The sequence below is a fragment of the Piliocolobus tephrosceles genome, chromosome 20 (genome assembly GCF_002776525.5).
Source record: "Piliocolobus tephrosceles isolate RC106 chromosome 20, ASM277652v3, whole genome shotgun sequence".
In the NCBI taxonomy this organism is placed as follows: domain Eukaryota; kingdom Metazoa; phylum Chordata; class Mammalia; order Primates; family Cercopithecidae; genus Piliocolobus; species Piliocolobus tephrosceles.
In genome coordinates, this window is record NC_045453.1 from 10,041,640 (window position 1) to 10,056,847 (window position 15,208).

Here is a 15,208-nt window from a genome sequence, read left to right on the forward strand (position 1 = left end):
CTTGAACTGGGAGGTGGAAGTTGTAGTGAACCAAGATTGCGCCACTGCACTCCACCTTGGGTGACACAGCGAGACTCCATCTGAAAAAACAAACACACACACAAAAACCAGATTGAGGTAGAACACCTCGCCAGACTCCCTCTATCCTCCTTAACCTTTCTTTTTCTTTTTACCATAGCACGTAACACCTTCCAATATATCTTTCACTTATTTATGATGTTCAGTGTCATTTATTTCCTCCTGCTAAAATGTAAACTTCATGAGGGCAAGAATCTTTGGCTGCTTTGTTCATGAATGTATCCTAGGAGTCTAGAACAGTGACATACAGAAGTGCTCAACAATTACTGGTAGAGTGAATGACTGAGCAGGTCTCTATTTACTGAATGTTTAGCATAGATTAATGAATGAAAAAGCAAGCTGTCAAACAATGGATACGACACTTTTTATTAAAACAAAACAATATTTTCACAAAAGTAATAAGTATGTGTCTATACACACAGAAACACACACACACACAAATGCTGACATACATGAAAAAAATGTATGGAGGCTGGGTATGGTGGCTCACTCTGTAATCTCAGCATTTTGGGAGGATGAAGAGGGAGGACTGCTTGAGCTCAGGACTTTGAGACTAGCCTGGGCAACATGGTGAGACCTCATCTCTACAAAAAAGGAAAAAATTAGCTAGGTATGGTGGCGTGTGCCTGTAGTCCTAGCTACTCAGGAGGCTGAGGCAGGAGGATCCCTTGAGCCCAGGAGTTTAAGACTGCAGTGAGCTATGATGGCACCACTGCACTCCAGCTTGATTGACAGAGAGAACTTGTCTCTAGAAGAAAAACAAAAGCAAAAACACTACTTCTGGAATTCATTTTTTAAAATTATTTTTAATTTTTATATATATTTTTTGACACAGTGTCTCACTTTGTCGCCCAGGCTGGAGTGCAGTGGTGCAATCTCAGCTCACTGCAACCTCTCTGCTTCCTGGGTTCAAGTGATTCTCATGCCTCAGCCTCCCGAGTAGCTGGGATTACAGGTGCCCGCCACCACGCCCAGCTAATTTTTATATTTTTAGTAGAGACAGGGTTTCATCATGTTGGCCAGGCTAGTCTCAAACTCCTGACCTCAGGTGATCTGCCCACTTTGACCTCCCAAAGTTTGGGGATTATAGGCGTAAGCCACCGTGCCCAGCCAATAAAATAATTTTGGAAGGAAACCCCAAACCAATGAAGTTTGAACTTTGTCCTGTATGCATATATTTCTTTAATAAAAAATGAGTTCATTAAAAACAAACCCTCTAGAAGCAGAATGGTTGTGTTGTGTGGTAGATTGTATAATTGACTTCTTAAGATGCTTACTTAAGATGCCACGTGCTATGTCTCATGCCTGTATTCCCGGTGCCTTTGGGAGGCTAAGGCGAAAGAATTGCCTGAGACTACGAGTTTGAGACAAGCCGCCTGGGTAACATAGCAAAATCCAATCTCTACAAAAAGTTTTAAAAATCTGATCTCTACAAAAAATTAGCTGAGGGTGGTGGCATGTACCTGTAGTCCCAGTTACTCAGGAAGCCAAGGCAAGAGGATCCTAGAGTCCAGGAGTTGAAGGCGGCAGTGAGCTATGATTCCATCACTGTACTCCAGCCTGAGCGACAGATAGAGACCTTGCCTCTTAAAAAACAACAACCAGTGGCTCACACCTGTAATCCCAGCACTTTAGGAGGCTGAGGTGGGTGGATCACTAGAGGTCAGGAGTTTGAGACCAGCCTGGCCAACACGGTGAAACCCCGTCTCTACTAAAAATACAAAAAAATTTGGCCGGGCAGTGTGGTGGCACGCGCCTGTAATCCCAGCTACAAGGGAGGCTGAGACAGGAGAATCGCTTGAATCCAGGAGGCGGAGGTTGCAGTGAACTGAGATTGTGCCATTGCACTCCAGCCTGGGTGACAGAGGGAGACTCTGTCTCAAAACAAACAAACAACAACAAAGAAGCTGTTAATCTGTTTCCAAAATGGTTGTACCACTTTACATTTCCATCAGCAGGATATGAGAGATCCTGTGCTCCACATCCTTGCCAACATTTGTTATCATTGGTCTTTTTCTTTTTCATTAGTCAGGTGTGGTGGCTTCCATCTGTGGCCCACAGCTAGTCACTAGGACCACAGATGCGAGCCACCACACCTGGCTAATTAAAAAAATTTTTTGTAGAGGTAGGGTCTTGCTGTGTTGCCCAGACAGGTCTCGAACTCCTGGACTCAAGTGATCCTCCTACCTCAGCCTCCCAAAAGCTCTGGGATTATAGACTGAGCCACCATTCCTGGCTGCATATGCTGAGTTTGTGGTGTAAATACTCCCATCATGGCCAAAATCAAGCTACCGATATTACCTTGGGAAGAGATGTGCAATGGCATACCGTCATATATTTCCATCACACAGTTTCAATAGATATAAGCAACCACAAAAGCACAGAAAATGTAAAATGTAGTGAAATAATTAGGAAATAATGAGTTTTGTTTTCAATATACTTTATTTCATCCTAAGTTAATATAATTTTCTAAATGGCTGTATTTAACCAATTTGCAAAATTACTGAAAATTTAACAATGGACTCTCTCAAGACAGTATGAGACAACTCCAGCACACCACTGGTTGGTTGTCTTATTCTTGAGTTGGGAGAATTCGTTATATATTCTACATCAGCACTGCCCAATGGAACTTTCTGCGATAATGAAGATGTCCTATACTTTTGAGCTGTCAAATCTGATATACACTAGCTATCTGTGGCTACTGAGCACTTGAAACGTGGCTAGTACAAATGAGAGACTGAATTTTAAATTTTACTTAATTTTAATCCATTTAAATTCAAAATTAAATATCCACATAAGGCTAGTGGCTATAACAGACACAGAAAGAACTGACTCTCTCCCATGTGGGATAACATTTGGGACAATAATAACGTTAATAAGAGTTATATTGTGCATACTTTACACGTTCATAAAACTGTAGTTAAAAGCACAGATTCTGGAGTCAGACTGCCTAGGTTCAAATCTGTTTCCTTCTCTTTAAAATGGGATTAGCCTGTAATCTCAGTACTTTGGGAGGCTAAGGCTGGAGGATCGTTTGAGTCCAGGAGTTCCAGACCAGCCTGGGTAACAAAGTGAGATGTGGTATCTACCCAAAATAATTTTAAAAGATTAGCTGGGCGTGGTGGCGCATGGCAGTGGTCCCAGCTACTTGGGAGGCTGAGGCAGGAGGATCGCTTGAGCCCAGGATGTCGAGGCTGCAGTAAGCTATGATCACACCACTGCACTCCAGCCTAGGCGACAGAGCAAGATACCGTATCAATAACAAAGGAAAGAAAAGAAATAATGTTTGTAGAGCGCTCGGCACAGTGTCGGGTTATACTGTAAACATTCAGTAATTGGCGCCAGTTATTAGAGCAGTGTTCCTGGGTGAGCCACTTCCGTGATAAGCCTGTAAAACTGGCCTAATATGTTCTCTATGAGTCACTGCATTGCTCTGCAAATCAGATAAAACGTCACTCGTAGGTCAGTTATTAACAACTCAAGTGATAATCTTTGGAAAAAACTGACATAATTTTCTTTCTTTTTTTTTTGGTGAGACGGAGATTTATTCTTGTTGCAAAGGCTGGAGTGCAATGGCGCAATCTCGGCTCATCGCATCCTCTGCCTCTCAGGTTCAAAAGGTTCTCTTGCCTCAGCCTCCCAAGTAGCTGGGATTACAGGCAAGTGTCACCACGCTCGGCTAATTTTGTATTTTTAGTAGACATGGGGGTTTCACCGTATTGCCCAGGCTGATCTTGAACTCCTGACCTCAGGTGATCCGCCCGCCTCGGCCTCCCAAAGTGCTGGGATTACAGCCGTGAGCCACTGCGCCGGGCCAGAAACTGCCACAATTTTCTAAGCTATCCCCTCCCGTCGAGACCCTTCCTGTTCTTTTAAAATGGGCCGGGCAGCAGAAAGACGAGTGAGTGACAGTAGATAGGCCAATCAGAAGCAGCCCCGTCTCGGGCCCGCCCCGTCTCGGGCCCTCCCCGAGGCCTGGCCCAACCACGTCCCGGTAGCTCCCGGAATAGGAGCGTTGCGAGACGGTCGGTTCCAAGTGGGCCTGGGCGCGGGGGGGAGGCGGGTCTGTCCTCGGGAACTGCAAGGCCCTGTGGGCGGGAGGACTGAGATCACGGCCGCGGCTGCTGGAAGCGTCGAAGTTCAGCTGGGCCGCCGACACTGACCTGTGCTTAGAACTCATCCTGGCCCGCAGAGCCTGCCGCGAGTCCCTGGCGTCCCCTGTGGCGGGCTCTTGCAGCCACTTTCCCGAGCGGAAGTCAGCCTGCGGCTCGGACTCCGGCGGGACCTGCTCGGAGGAATGGCGCCGCCGGGTGAGGAGTTGCGCGTGGCTAATCGATAGGGCCCCACGGCTGGCACTCTTTGGGGAGAGGGCTGTCGCCCGCGGGAGTCTACTCGTCGCCGCTCGAGAGCCGGCCAGGCGGGATCCCCTTCCCCTGCGGGACAGGGGCATGGGCACGGGCACAAGCTCTGGCTGGGGCGCTGTCGGGTCCAGGGTCCGAAGGACGGCTGCGAGCTGGTGGGAGTGCCCGCGACCTGGAGGGGTTGATGCCTGGGGGAGGGGTGCAGCGCGGAGCTACGGGTCGCCCCGAGGCCCAACCTTGGGGACCGCGGCCGCGCTTAGCCATAGGCCTGGCCTCACTCATTCATTTCATTCGCGCGGGCTCCTGGGCCAGGCGGCCTAAGGTTCTGGTCCCGGCGCCGCCCCTTACTCCGTGTGAGGTTTTGGCCAGATTGTCCTTTCGGCTGTAGTTTCCCCTTCAGTGAAAGGGGCAAAGAAAACCCCTCACTTCTCTCTGGGAGTCTGGAGCATACGTTCTGAAGTGACACTGTGAGTGCAAACTTGCAGTCGGCCACGTATTCATTGTGTAACCCAAAGCAGGTTACTTAACCCCTCTACACCTCAGTTTCTCATGTGTAAAATAAGTTAGTCAAATTAGTCACGTTATTTGCCTCGTTGAGTTGCTCTATTAAGTGAAATAATCTTCGTGCATAGTTTAGAACAGCGCATGGCCCTAAGTAAGAACTCGGTAAAGTTAACTGCATCGGAAGTTACTGAGTAGACGCTGTGCAGGGTGGAATCTCATGTAGCCTCATCGTAACTTTGGAAGCATGTACTCTGGTTATTACCATTTGACAGATGAGAAGTTGGAATCCCACGGAAGGGAACTTACTTGCCCAGGGTGACACATGAATGAGTCAGTGGCTCACCGTTTCATTATTTGAGAAGTTCAGAATAGTAAAGTGGTTAAAAGCAGACTTTGGATTCAAATTGCCTGAAGTTTGATTCTCAGTGATGTGTCCTAGGGCAGGTAACTACTTCTGAGCCTCACTTTCCTGGTCTGTGAAATGCAGAAGATAGCCACCTTACTTAGATGTTGTGAAGATTTAATGATTTGGTGTGTGCAAAGCACAGCACAGCGTGGGCATATCCAACATGCTAAGTGCTCAACTTTTAGTCAGAAAAGTTACTGCTCTCATTAACATGGAGTGAGAAGATTAGGATTCTGACACAGGTGCTGTTTTAGGAGAATTTACGGTCTAGGTGGGAAAATGCTAGTCACAGCCATTCACTAGATCTTCATATATGGGGTGCCTGCCTGTACACAAAGCATTGGGGATTCAGCATTGGTGTCTTGACTCCTCTTTCTCTTAGGTCTTTCTGTCCATTGGCAGTTCTGATAGGCTTTGACTTTGAATTCTAGCCAGACTAACTCTCATCACTTCTCATCATGTTCACTGCTGTTGCCCTGGTTTGGGCCACCATCATCTTCTGTCTTGGATTATGGCGGTAATCTCCCAACCGGTGTCCCCCACTCTGTCCTTGCACCTGCATGGTCTGTTCTCCACACAGTATTGTTTATTCTCAACACGGTAATACCATTAGAGTGTAAATCAAATCACTCCTCTGCTTAGAACTTTCCACTGGCTTCCAGCCAGGTGCAGTAGCTCACACCTGTAATCCCAGCACTTTGGGAGGCCGAGGCGGGCGGATCATGAGGTCAAGAGATGAAGACCATCCTGGCCAACATGGTGAAACCCCATCTCTAATAAAAAGACAAAAATTAGCTGGGCATGGTGGCACGTGCCTGTCGTCCCAGCTACTTGGGAGGCTGAGGCAGGAGAATAGCTTGAACCCGGGAGGCTGCGGCTGCAGTGAGCTGAGATCGTACCACTGCACTGTACTCCAGACTGGCAACAGAGTGAGACTCTATCTAAGAAAAAAAAAAGAAACTTTCCAGTGGCTTTCACTGTGGTGGTATCTAAGGCCCTCTGGATCTGTCCTCTGCTACCTCTGTTACCTCATCTACTTCTTATCTTTTGCTTACTTTGCTCAAGCTATACTGTCCTTGCTGATCTCCAAAAACACTGTATGTGTACATACTCCTGATTCAGAATCTTTGCATTTGGTTTTTCTTTTCTTTTTTTTGAGACAGAGCCCCAGGCTGGAGTGCGGTGGCGCGATCTCAGCTCACTGCCCACTCTGCTTCCCGGTTCAAGTGATTCTCGTGCCTCGGCCTCCCGAGTAGCTGGGATTACAGGCACAAGTCACCATGCCTGGCTCATGTCTTGTATTTTTAGTAGAGATGGGGTTTCACCATGTTGGCTAGGCTGGTCTCGAGCTCCTGACCTCAGGTTATCCTTCTTCCTTGGCCTCCCAAAGTGCTGGGGTTAGAGGTGTGAGCCACCGCGCCTGGCCATATTGGGTTTTTCTACTTAGCATAATTTCCCACCAGATATCTTTATGACTTGCTTTTCCTTCAGGTCTATACTCCATATGTTTATTTCTTAGGCCTTTACAGACTACTGTATTTAAAATTCAGCCCTTCCCAAATATCTCTTCTGTGCTTTATTTTTTCCCATAGCACTTTTACCTTCTAATGTGATAAATAATGTTCTTATTTCTTTCTTTTTTTTTTTTTTTTTTTTTTTTGCATTTGCAGGATTTAATAGAGTGAAATAGAGTGAAAACAGAGCTCCCATATAAGGGGAGCTCAACCCAAAGGGGGTTGCCCAATAATGTTCTTATTTCATGTGATGTCTTTTGCCACTAGAATACAAGCTCTTTGAGGATGGGAGTTTTGTTTGTTTCCTGCTGTATTTTTAACACCTAAAGTAGTGTGTGGCACATAGTAGCTCAGTATACATTTGATGAATATGCCACATGATAGATTTTTTTCTTTTTCTTCTTTTATTTTATTTATTTATTTTTATTTATTTTTTTTTTGAGATGGAGTCTCACTGTGTCGCCCAGGCTGTAATGCAGTGGCGCGATCTCAGCTCACTGCAATTTCCACCTCCTGGGTTTAAGTGATTCTCCTGCCTCAGTCTCCCAAGTAGCTTGGATTACAGGCGCCCACCACCACGCCTGGCTAATTTTTGTCTTTTTGGTAGAGACAGGGTTTCACCATGTTGGCCAGGCTGGTCTTAAACTCCTGACCTCAAGTGATCTGCCTACCTCGGCCTCCCAAAGTGCTGGAATTACAGGCATGAACTACTGCACTCAGCTGTCTTTTATTTTTTTGAGACAGGGTCTCTCTTTGTCCCCCAGGGTGGAGTGCAGTGGTGCAATCCCAGCTCACTGCAGTCTCCACCTCCCAGGCTCAAGTGATCCTCCTACCTCAGCCTCCCAAGTAGTGGGACTACAGGCACGCGCCACCATGCCTGGCTAATTTTTGTATTTTCTTTTTTATAGAGAAAGGATTTCGCCATGTTGCCTGGTTTAGTCTTGAACTCCTGGGCTCAAGCGATCCACCCACCTCAGCCTCCCAAAGTATTGGGATTGCAGACGTGAGCCACTGCCTCTGGCCAGTAGTGCCTTTTTTCAAGGATTCTAGTTCAAGCTTAATTTAACACTAAAGGCAAAAGATTTAGGGCCACTCATGTTAGCCTAGTGATTATTTGTTGTTATTGTTACTTGGGTGCTAGACAATGCACTTTATCAAGAAGCAGCCCATTCAAAAGTGTTTTTTGTTTTGTTTTTTAAATAAATGAAGTAGAAATGTACCACTCCTGCAGCTCCCTGTCCCCTGGGGCATCATAGATGGGGATTAATTTTTCTTTCCATTTATTCAGCAAATATTTATTCAGTGCCTGCTATGTGCCAGGCAGTGTGCAAGATTTGGAAATACTGGGATGAACAAAAGAAGCAGTCTTTATCCTCATGGAACTTACAGTTTAGCAAAGAAATCAGACATTACACTGTTAAAGTTGTGGAAAATTCCACATAGAAGTACAGATTCCTATGAGTGGATATCACAACGATAATAATAGTAGTAGAAGTAGTAGCTAACATTGATATAGCACTTGTTATGTGCCAGTCATTATTCTAAGTTTTTTTTTTTGAGACAGAGTTTTGCTTGTCTCCCAGGTTGGAGTACAGTGGCGCAATCTCAGCTCACTGCAACCTGTCTCCCGGGTTCAAGCGATTCTCCTGCCTCAGCCTCCCGAGTAGCTGGGATTACAGGCACCTGCCACCACGCCCGGCTGATTTTTTTGTATTTTTAGTAGAGACGGGGTTTCACCATATTGACCAGGCTGGCCTCAAATTCCTGACCTCAGGTGATCCACCTGCCTTGGCCTCCCAAAGTGCTGGCCTGGCCAGATCTTTCTATATTAACTCGTGTAATCATTTCTGAGGTAGATACTATTATTATCCCACTTTACACTTGAGGAAACTGAGGCACCACCTGGTTGAATAACCGCCAAGGACATATTGCTAATAAATGGCAGAGCTGTGATTTAAGCCTGGCCCCAGAGCCTGGGTTCTTCCTTACTTTATTGTACTGGGGACCTAATCCTAGGGAGAGCTTCTTAAGAGGTGCTTGAGCTGAATTCTGAAAGTAAAAATTAAGCAAAGTTGATGTAGGGGAAAGCATGAAAAAATGCCGGGCAGGAACGAACCCGGCTTTTTAGAGGACAGAGAAGAAGCCAGAGAGCAACAGATGGTGGCAAGCACGAGGGAGGAGAGCTGGTTGAGAGGCTGGCAAAGTGTGAGGATTCAGGATTGGGTTTGTGCTGAGAGGCAAAGGACTTACGAACATCTTTCAGATGGGAATAGTAGGATAAGGACTGTGTTTTAGATGCCTGGAGGCTGCTGGCAGGACTGTCCTTCCACCAGTTGAAGAGCAGGCTCCCTGCCTCCCCAAGGCTTCTCCTCAGGTTAAACCCCTGGGTTCCCTCACCCTTCCCCATGTGATTTGGTTCCCAGATCTTGGTGCACATCATCACTGGGACTGTGTATAGCACCTTGGAAGAGTGTGGAGTGTACTGAATAGTTGTTTCCCCCCAAGGTTCAAGCACTGTCTTCCTGTTGGCCCTGACAATCATAGCCAGCACCTGGGCTCTGACGCCCACTCACTACCTCACCAAGCATGACGTGGAGAGACTGAAAGCCTCGCTGGATCGCCCTTTCACAAATTTGGAATCTGCCTTCTACTCCATCATGGGACTCAGCAGTCTTGGTGCCCAGGTGCCAGATGCAAAGGTAAGGCTGTTTTTGTCCTGGTGGTCAGAGTGGTTCAGGAGGACCTTCATCCCCTCACTATATTCCTTTGGGGTAGTTCAAAACTAACTCTTGCTCATTTGAGGATAACCAAGGTTAATCCAGTATAAGAAATATTTGGCTGGGCGTGGTGGCTCACGCCTGTAATGCCAGCACTTTGGGAGGTCAAGGCAGGTGGATCATGAGGTCAGGAGTTTGTGACCAGCCTGTCTAATGCAGTGAAACCCTGTCTCTACTAAAAATAGAAAAAATTAGCCGGGTGTGGTGGTGCATTCCTATAATCCCAGCTACTCAGGAGGCTGAGGCAGGAGAATCGTGTGAACCCGGGAAGCAGGTGTTGCAGTGAGCTGAGATGGCGCCATTGCACTCTAGCCCAGGCAACAGTGAGACTCAGTCTCAAAAAAAGAAGTTTATTTCAGTTTGACAGGTCTGTTTTTGTTTTTTGCCTAATATATGTTAAGGATCATACCAGATCAGTTATTTTTAGTGAGATGTCAAGAAGAGCAAGTCATAGATCATCTAGAAACTTTTACTTCAGCTCTGGGAGTGAGACTGTTCAATACCATGTGTACTTACTAAGTGCCCCCATATGTGTGTGACTAATAATAAGGGAATTCAAGGTAGAAGGCACTCACATGTATTAAATAATGGTAGTCACTACATCAGGCAATTTTAATACATGTTTTTGGACTTCTGGTGAGGAAAATGCATCATGATTATAACCTTTCCTGGATTCAGAACAGTTTTTTTTTTTTTTTTTTTTGAGACAGAATGTGGCTCAGCTAGGCTGGAGTGCAGTGGCATGGTCATTACTCACTGCAACCTCTGTCTCTTGGGCTCAAGCCGGCCACCTCAGCTTCCCTGGTAGCTGGGACTACAGGTGTGCACTACCACACCTGGCTAATTTTTTGTATTTTTTGGTAGAGATGGGGTTTCATCATGTTGGCTAGGCTGGTCTTGAACTCCTGACCTCAAGTGATCTGCCCTCCTGGGCCTCCCAAAGTGCTGGGATTATAGGCATGAGCCACTGTGCCCACCCCCTTGATTATTTTTAAATATTCTGTTTTATCTCTTCTATTGGCTGTTTAGATCTAATTTTTTTTTAGTGTTTGTCTAGTTTTGTTTCGAGATTTTAATATGCATCCTTAATTTCTCACAGTATACCCGTGAATTATTATTTTGCCATGTCACAAATAATAAAAGAACCCTATAACTGTATTTCCATTTAAATTCCCATTATTTCTGGTATCATTGTCATACTTTTTGTTTGTTTTGTTTTTGTTTTTGAGACGAAGACTCTTCCTGTCACCAGGCTGGAGTGCAGTGGCTCGATCTCACTGCACTGCTTGATCTCATTGCTTGATCTCACTGCAGTCGCTCACTGCAATTGCACCCCCACCTCCCAGGTTCAAGCAATTCCCCTGCCTCAGCGTCCCAGGTAGCTGGGACTACAGGCACACACTACCACGCCAGCTAATTTTTTGTATTTTAGTAGAGATGAAGTTTCACTGTGTTGGCCAGGATAGTCTCGATCTCCTGACCTTGTGATCTACCCTCCTTGGCCTCCCAAAGTGCTGGGATTATAGGTGTGAGCCACTGCGCCCGGCCCATTGTGATACTTTTTAACCTTCTTTAAAGGATCTCAGCTTTTGCTGTCTGTTGTTCGGTGTCTCAATTTCATATATTTCAAACAGTTTGATAGTTATTTATGGTAGGAGGGGAAGTTCAATATCTTTAATTCTGTCTAGGACAGAACTGATAGTCCCAATTGTTGTCTGTCTTTCTTTTTTTTTTCTGAGACAAGGCCTCGCTGTGTTGCCCAGGCTGGAGTGCAGTGGTGCAATCATGGTGCAGTGCAGCCTCAAACTCCTGGACTCAGGTGATCCTTCACCTCAGCCCCCTAAGTAGCTGGGACTACAGTCACATGCTACCATGCCTAGCTAATTTTTTTTCTTTTTTTTAATATTTGTAGAGACAGGGTGTTGCCATGTTGCCCAGTCTTGTCTCAAACTCCTCGGGTCAAGCCATCCTCCCACCTCTGCCACCCAAAGTGCTGGGATTACAGATGTGAACCACTATGCCAAGCCTCCAGTTGATGTCTTTTTTTGTTGTTTGTTTGACATGGAGTCTTACTGTCATCCAGGCTGGAGTGCAGTTTTGCAGTCTCAGCTCACTGCAACCTCCGCCTCCTAGGTTCAAGTGATCTTCCGGCCTCAGTCTCCCAAGTAGTTGGGACTACAGGCATTCTCCACCACGCCTGGCTAATTTTTGTATTTTTTGGTAGGGACAGGGTTTTGCCATGTTGGCCAGGCTGGTCCCGAACTCTTGACCTCAGGTGATCTACCCACCTTGGCCTCCCAAAGTGCTGGGATTATAGGCGTGAGCCACCCCTCTTGGCTGCAATTGGTATCTTTCAATCCATTTTGATTGTTATTCTTTTTGATGCTCAAAATGTTCCATTTTTGCCAATGGGCCAAACTGTGTGTGTGTGTGTGTGTGTGTGTGTGTGTGTGTATGTGTGAACATCCATTCATTTACACATTGGGTACAACTGTTTTTCAGTTTAACTGTAGAGTTAAATAGTTACTAGGCTGGCCATAAAGCCTGAAGTATGGCCGGGCGTGGTGACTCAAGCCTGTAATCCCAGCACTTTGGGAGGCCGAGACGGGCGGATCAGGAGGTCAGGAGATCGAGACCATCCTGGCTAACATGGTGAAACCCCGTCTCTACTAAAAATATAAAATATAAAAAACTAGCTGGGCGAGGTGGCGGGTGCCTGGAGTCCCAGCTACTCGGGAGGCTAAGGCAGGAGAATGGCATAAACCCGGGAGGCGGAGCTTGCAGTGAGCTGAGATCCGGTCACCACACTCCAGCCTGGGTGACAGAGCCAGACTTCGTCTCAAAAAAAAAAAAAAAAGCCTGAAGTATTTACCAACTGGTCCTTTACAGAAAAAGTTTGCTGATCCCAGCTATATGAGATCCAGCTTACTCAGATTTTTTCCTAACAACCAGCTCTCTGTTTCTGCCCAATGTTTTCTTCCTGTGTGTGACTCTATTAAAGAAACAGACTTTTCCTCATGATTTCACTCTTATAAACCCTAAAGGTGAATGTACCTCCTGATAAAATTAGTTCTACTCAAAAGTAAGAGTATATGCATCAGAGTCAGTTAACCCAAGCTTTTAATTCTGGCTCCACGTCTCTGAAAAGGGAGTTATGAAGCCTACCTCACTGAATCATTGTAAGAAGAAAGTGAAGTTACAGTATGCCCCTCAAAGGAAATGGTAGCTATTATCGTTCTTACATTGAAAGGGTTTGCTTCTATTTATACTTTGTTTAGGTGAGTTCAGACAGTGCCTGGCACAGACACTGTATTCGCGGTGCCTTTTGTAGTGATGCTTCGTATTTCTGCTCTGGTTTTCGGTGATGTCTTTAGAGGCCCTGGGGAGAGAGAAAGAGCAAATTGACTAGAGGTTTTATATTGTGAGGTATAGGAGATAACATTGGAATAGTAATGTTAACCTTTGGCAGGATTTGAATGCAGGATGAAAAGTTTCTCCTGAAGGTTTTCAAACTTTTGTGGAACCACAGGATTCAGTGTAGGGGGTCACGGATGAATGAGGTGCTCCCACTTCATCCAGAGCATGTCTTTTGATTTGTGTCATGATTTGGAGTTCTGTAGGAGATTTAGGTTGAAGACATACCCCCAAAGCTATTCTCTGCCATCATCACAAGTTTGCGGGAAGTTGGTTAGGGCTGAAGATGTAGATTGAGAGGCATCTGGACAGCTGCTATGCAGTGTGACTTGGGGTAATTACATGATTGGGCTGGCTGTGGCTTTATATTTACAATACAGACACTGAAGTCAGAGAGCTTGGCTTCAAGGTGTTAACTTCAAAACTTCACACCAGAGTCACCTATGCAGCTTCCTTAACCTTTCAAAATGTTTGTTCTGTCATCATCGGTGAGATGGAGACAATAATACTAAGCTTACAGGTAATGTGTGCGGGGTCGTTAGCACGTTGATGGCATGTGGTAATATGTAGTATTAACCTTGTGATTAACATGACGATATATAAATAGTAGTAGCAGTTGGTACACATTGATTGACATTGTTTTTTCAGACTGTCATCCCCACTGCTTAGCATACCTCTGACACACAGGTGTCTAACAAATATTTGAACTGTAAAACTTCAGCTCAATCAAAATGGGAGCTCTCTAAATGTGCCTGCTAATCAGAAAATAAATGGGTTAATCACATACTGCATTCTAATTGCTTATGAAATGCGCTCTGTTGATTAGGTGGTGTATGCATTATAAGTAATGGAAGAACGGGAGTTGTATGGATGTTTCAGAGCTGTTGAATTTCCTCATTAGATGTGCAAACTACATAAATCCATTGAGAGAAAGTCTTCATTACTGTCACTTCTGTGTAGTGGTGCATGTCCTGCTCAGCTGTTGCTGCCTTCAGCTCAGTAGAGAGAACTCCCTGGGCTCCACTAGATACACTGTTGATTGTTCTCACAGATTGATCTTTGGAGAGATTTTGGTTATTATCTCACAAGAGGTTTTAGCAGCGAAACTGGGAGAAATGGGGTTTACTGAGAATAGAAACTATGGAGACAGCAGTGTGGAATGAAAGTTGATTTTAGTTGTTACAAAGTGTGAGCATCGGCCGGGTGCAGTGTCTCAGGCCTGTAATCTCAGCACTTTGGGAGGCTGAGGTCGGTGGATCCCTTGAGGTCAGGAGTTCGAGACCAGCCTGACCTCGAACATGTGAGTGCCGGCAAAACCCTGTCTCTACTAAAAGTACAAAAGTTAGCCAGACGTGGTGGGCATACCTGTAATCCCAGCTACTCGGGAGGCTGAGGCAGGAGAATCACTTGAACCCAGAGGCAGAGGTTGCAGTGAGCCGAGATCATGCTGCTACACTCCAGCCTGGGCGACAGAGTGAGACCCTGTCTCAAAAAAAAAAAAAAAAAGGCCGATCACGGTGCCTCACACATGTAATCCCAGCACTTTGGGAGGCCAAGGAGGTTGGATCACGAGGTCAGGAGATCAAGACCATCCTGGCTAATACAGTGAAACCCTGTCTCTATTAAAAATACAAAAAAATTAGCTAGGTGTGGTGGTGGACGCCTGTAGTCCCAGCTACTCGGGAGGCCAAGGCAGGAAAATGGCGTGAACCTGGGAGGCAGAGCTTAAAGTGGGCCAAGATCACATGATTGCACTCCCGCATGGGTGATAGAGCGAGACTCCGTCTCAAAAAAAAAAAAAAAGAGTGAGCATTTTTCATTTGAGTTATATTTATATAAAACATAAGCATATCAGAATGGTGATTTTATGGATATCATTGTTTAGCTTTTTATAAGATTAAGAACATGCTAGGCACAGTGGCTCATGCCTGGAATTCCAGCACTTTGGGAGGCTGGGGTGGGAAGATCATTTGAAGCCAGGAGTTCGAGACCAGCCTGGGCAACATAGTGAGACCACCCCTCTTCCCGCCCAATTTCTGCAAAAAATGAAAGAAATTAGCTGGGCATGGTGGCATGCACCTCTAGTCCTAGCTACTTAGGTGGCTGAGGCAGGAAGGCAGGGAGATCGCTTGAGCCCAGGAGTTTAAGGCTGCA

The 15,208-nt window shown here is 45.8% G+C and overlaps 2 protein-coding genes across 3 annotated transcripts in view; one reads left to right on the plus strand and one right to left on the minus strand.

Annotated features, from left to right (window-relative positions):
• Positions 1–4,636, minus strand: part of MROH8 (maestro heat like repeat family member 8) — an 84,092-nt gene extending 79,456 nt beyond the window's left edge. For both annotated transcript variants that reach the window (XM_023227999.2, XM_023228000.1), the window contains exon 1: positions 4,242–4,636. In XM_023227999.2, the coding sequence (XP_023083767.1) occupies positions 4,242–4,528 (287 nt within the window). In that variant the 5' untranslated portion in view covers positions 4,529–4,636. The remainder of the gene's footprint in view (positions 1–4,241) is intronic.
• RPN2 (ribophorin II) overlaps positions 4,071–15,208 on the plus strand; it is a 62,584-nt gene continuing 51,446 nt past the window's right edge. The window contains exons 1-2 of the mRNA XM_023228002.1: positions 4,071–4,388; positions 9,369–9,562. Coding sequence (XP_023083770.1) covers positions 4,376–4,388; positions 9,369–9,562 — 207 coding nt within the window. The 5' untranslated portion in view covers positions 4,071–4,375. The remainder of the gene's footprint in view (positions 4,389–9,368; positions 9,563–15,208) is intronic.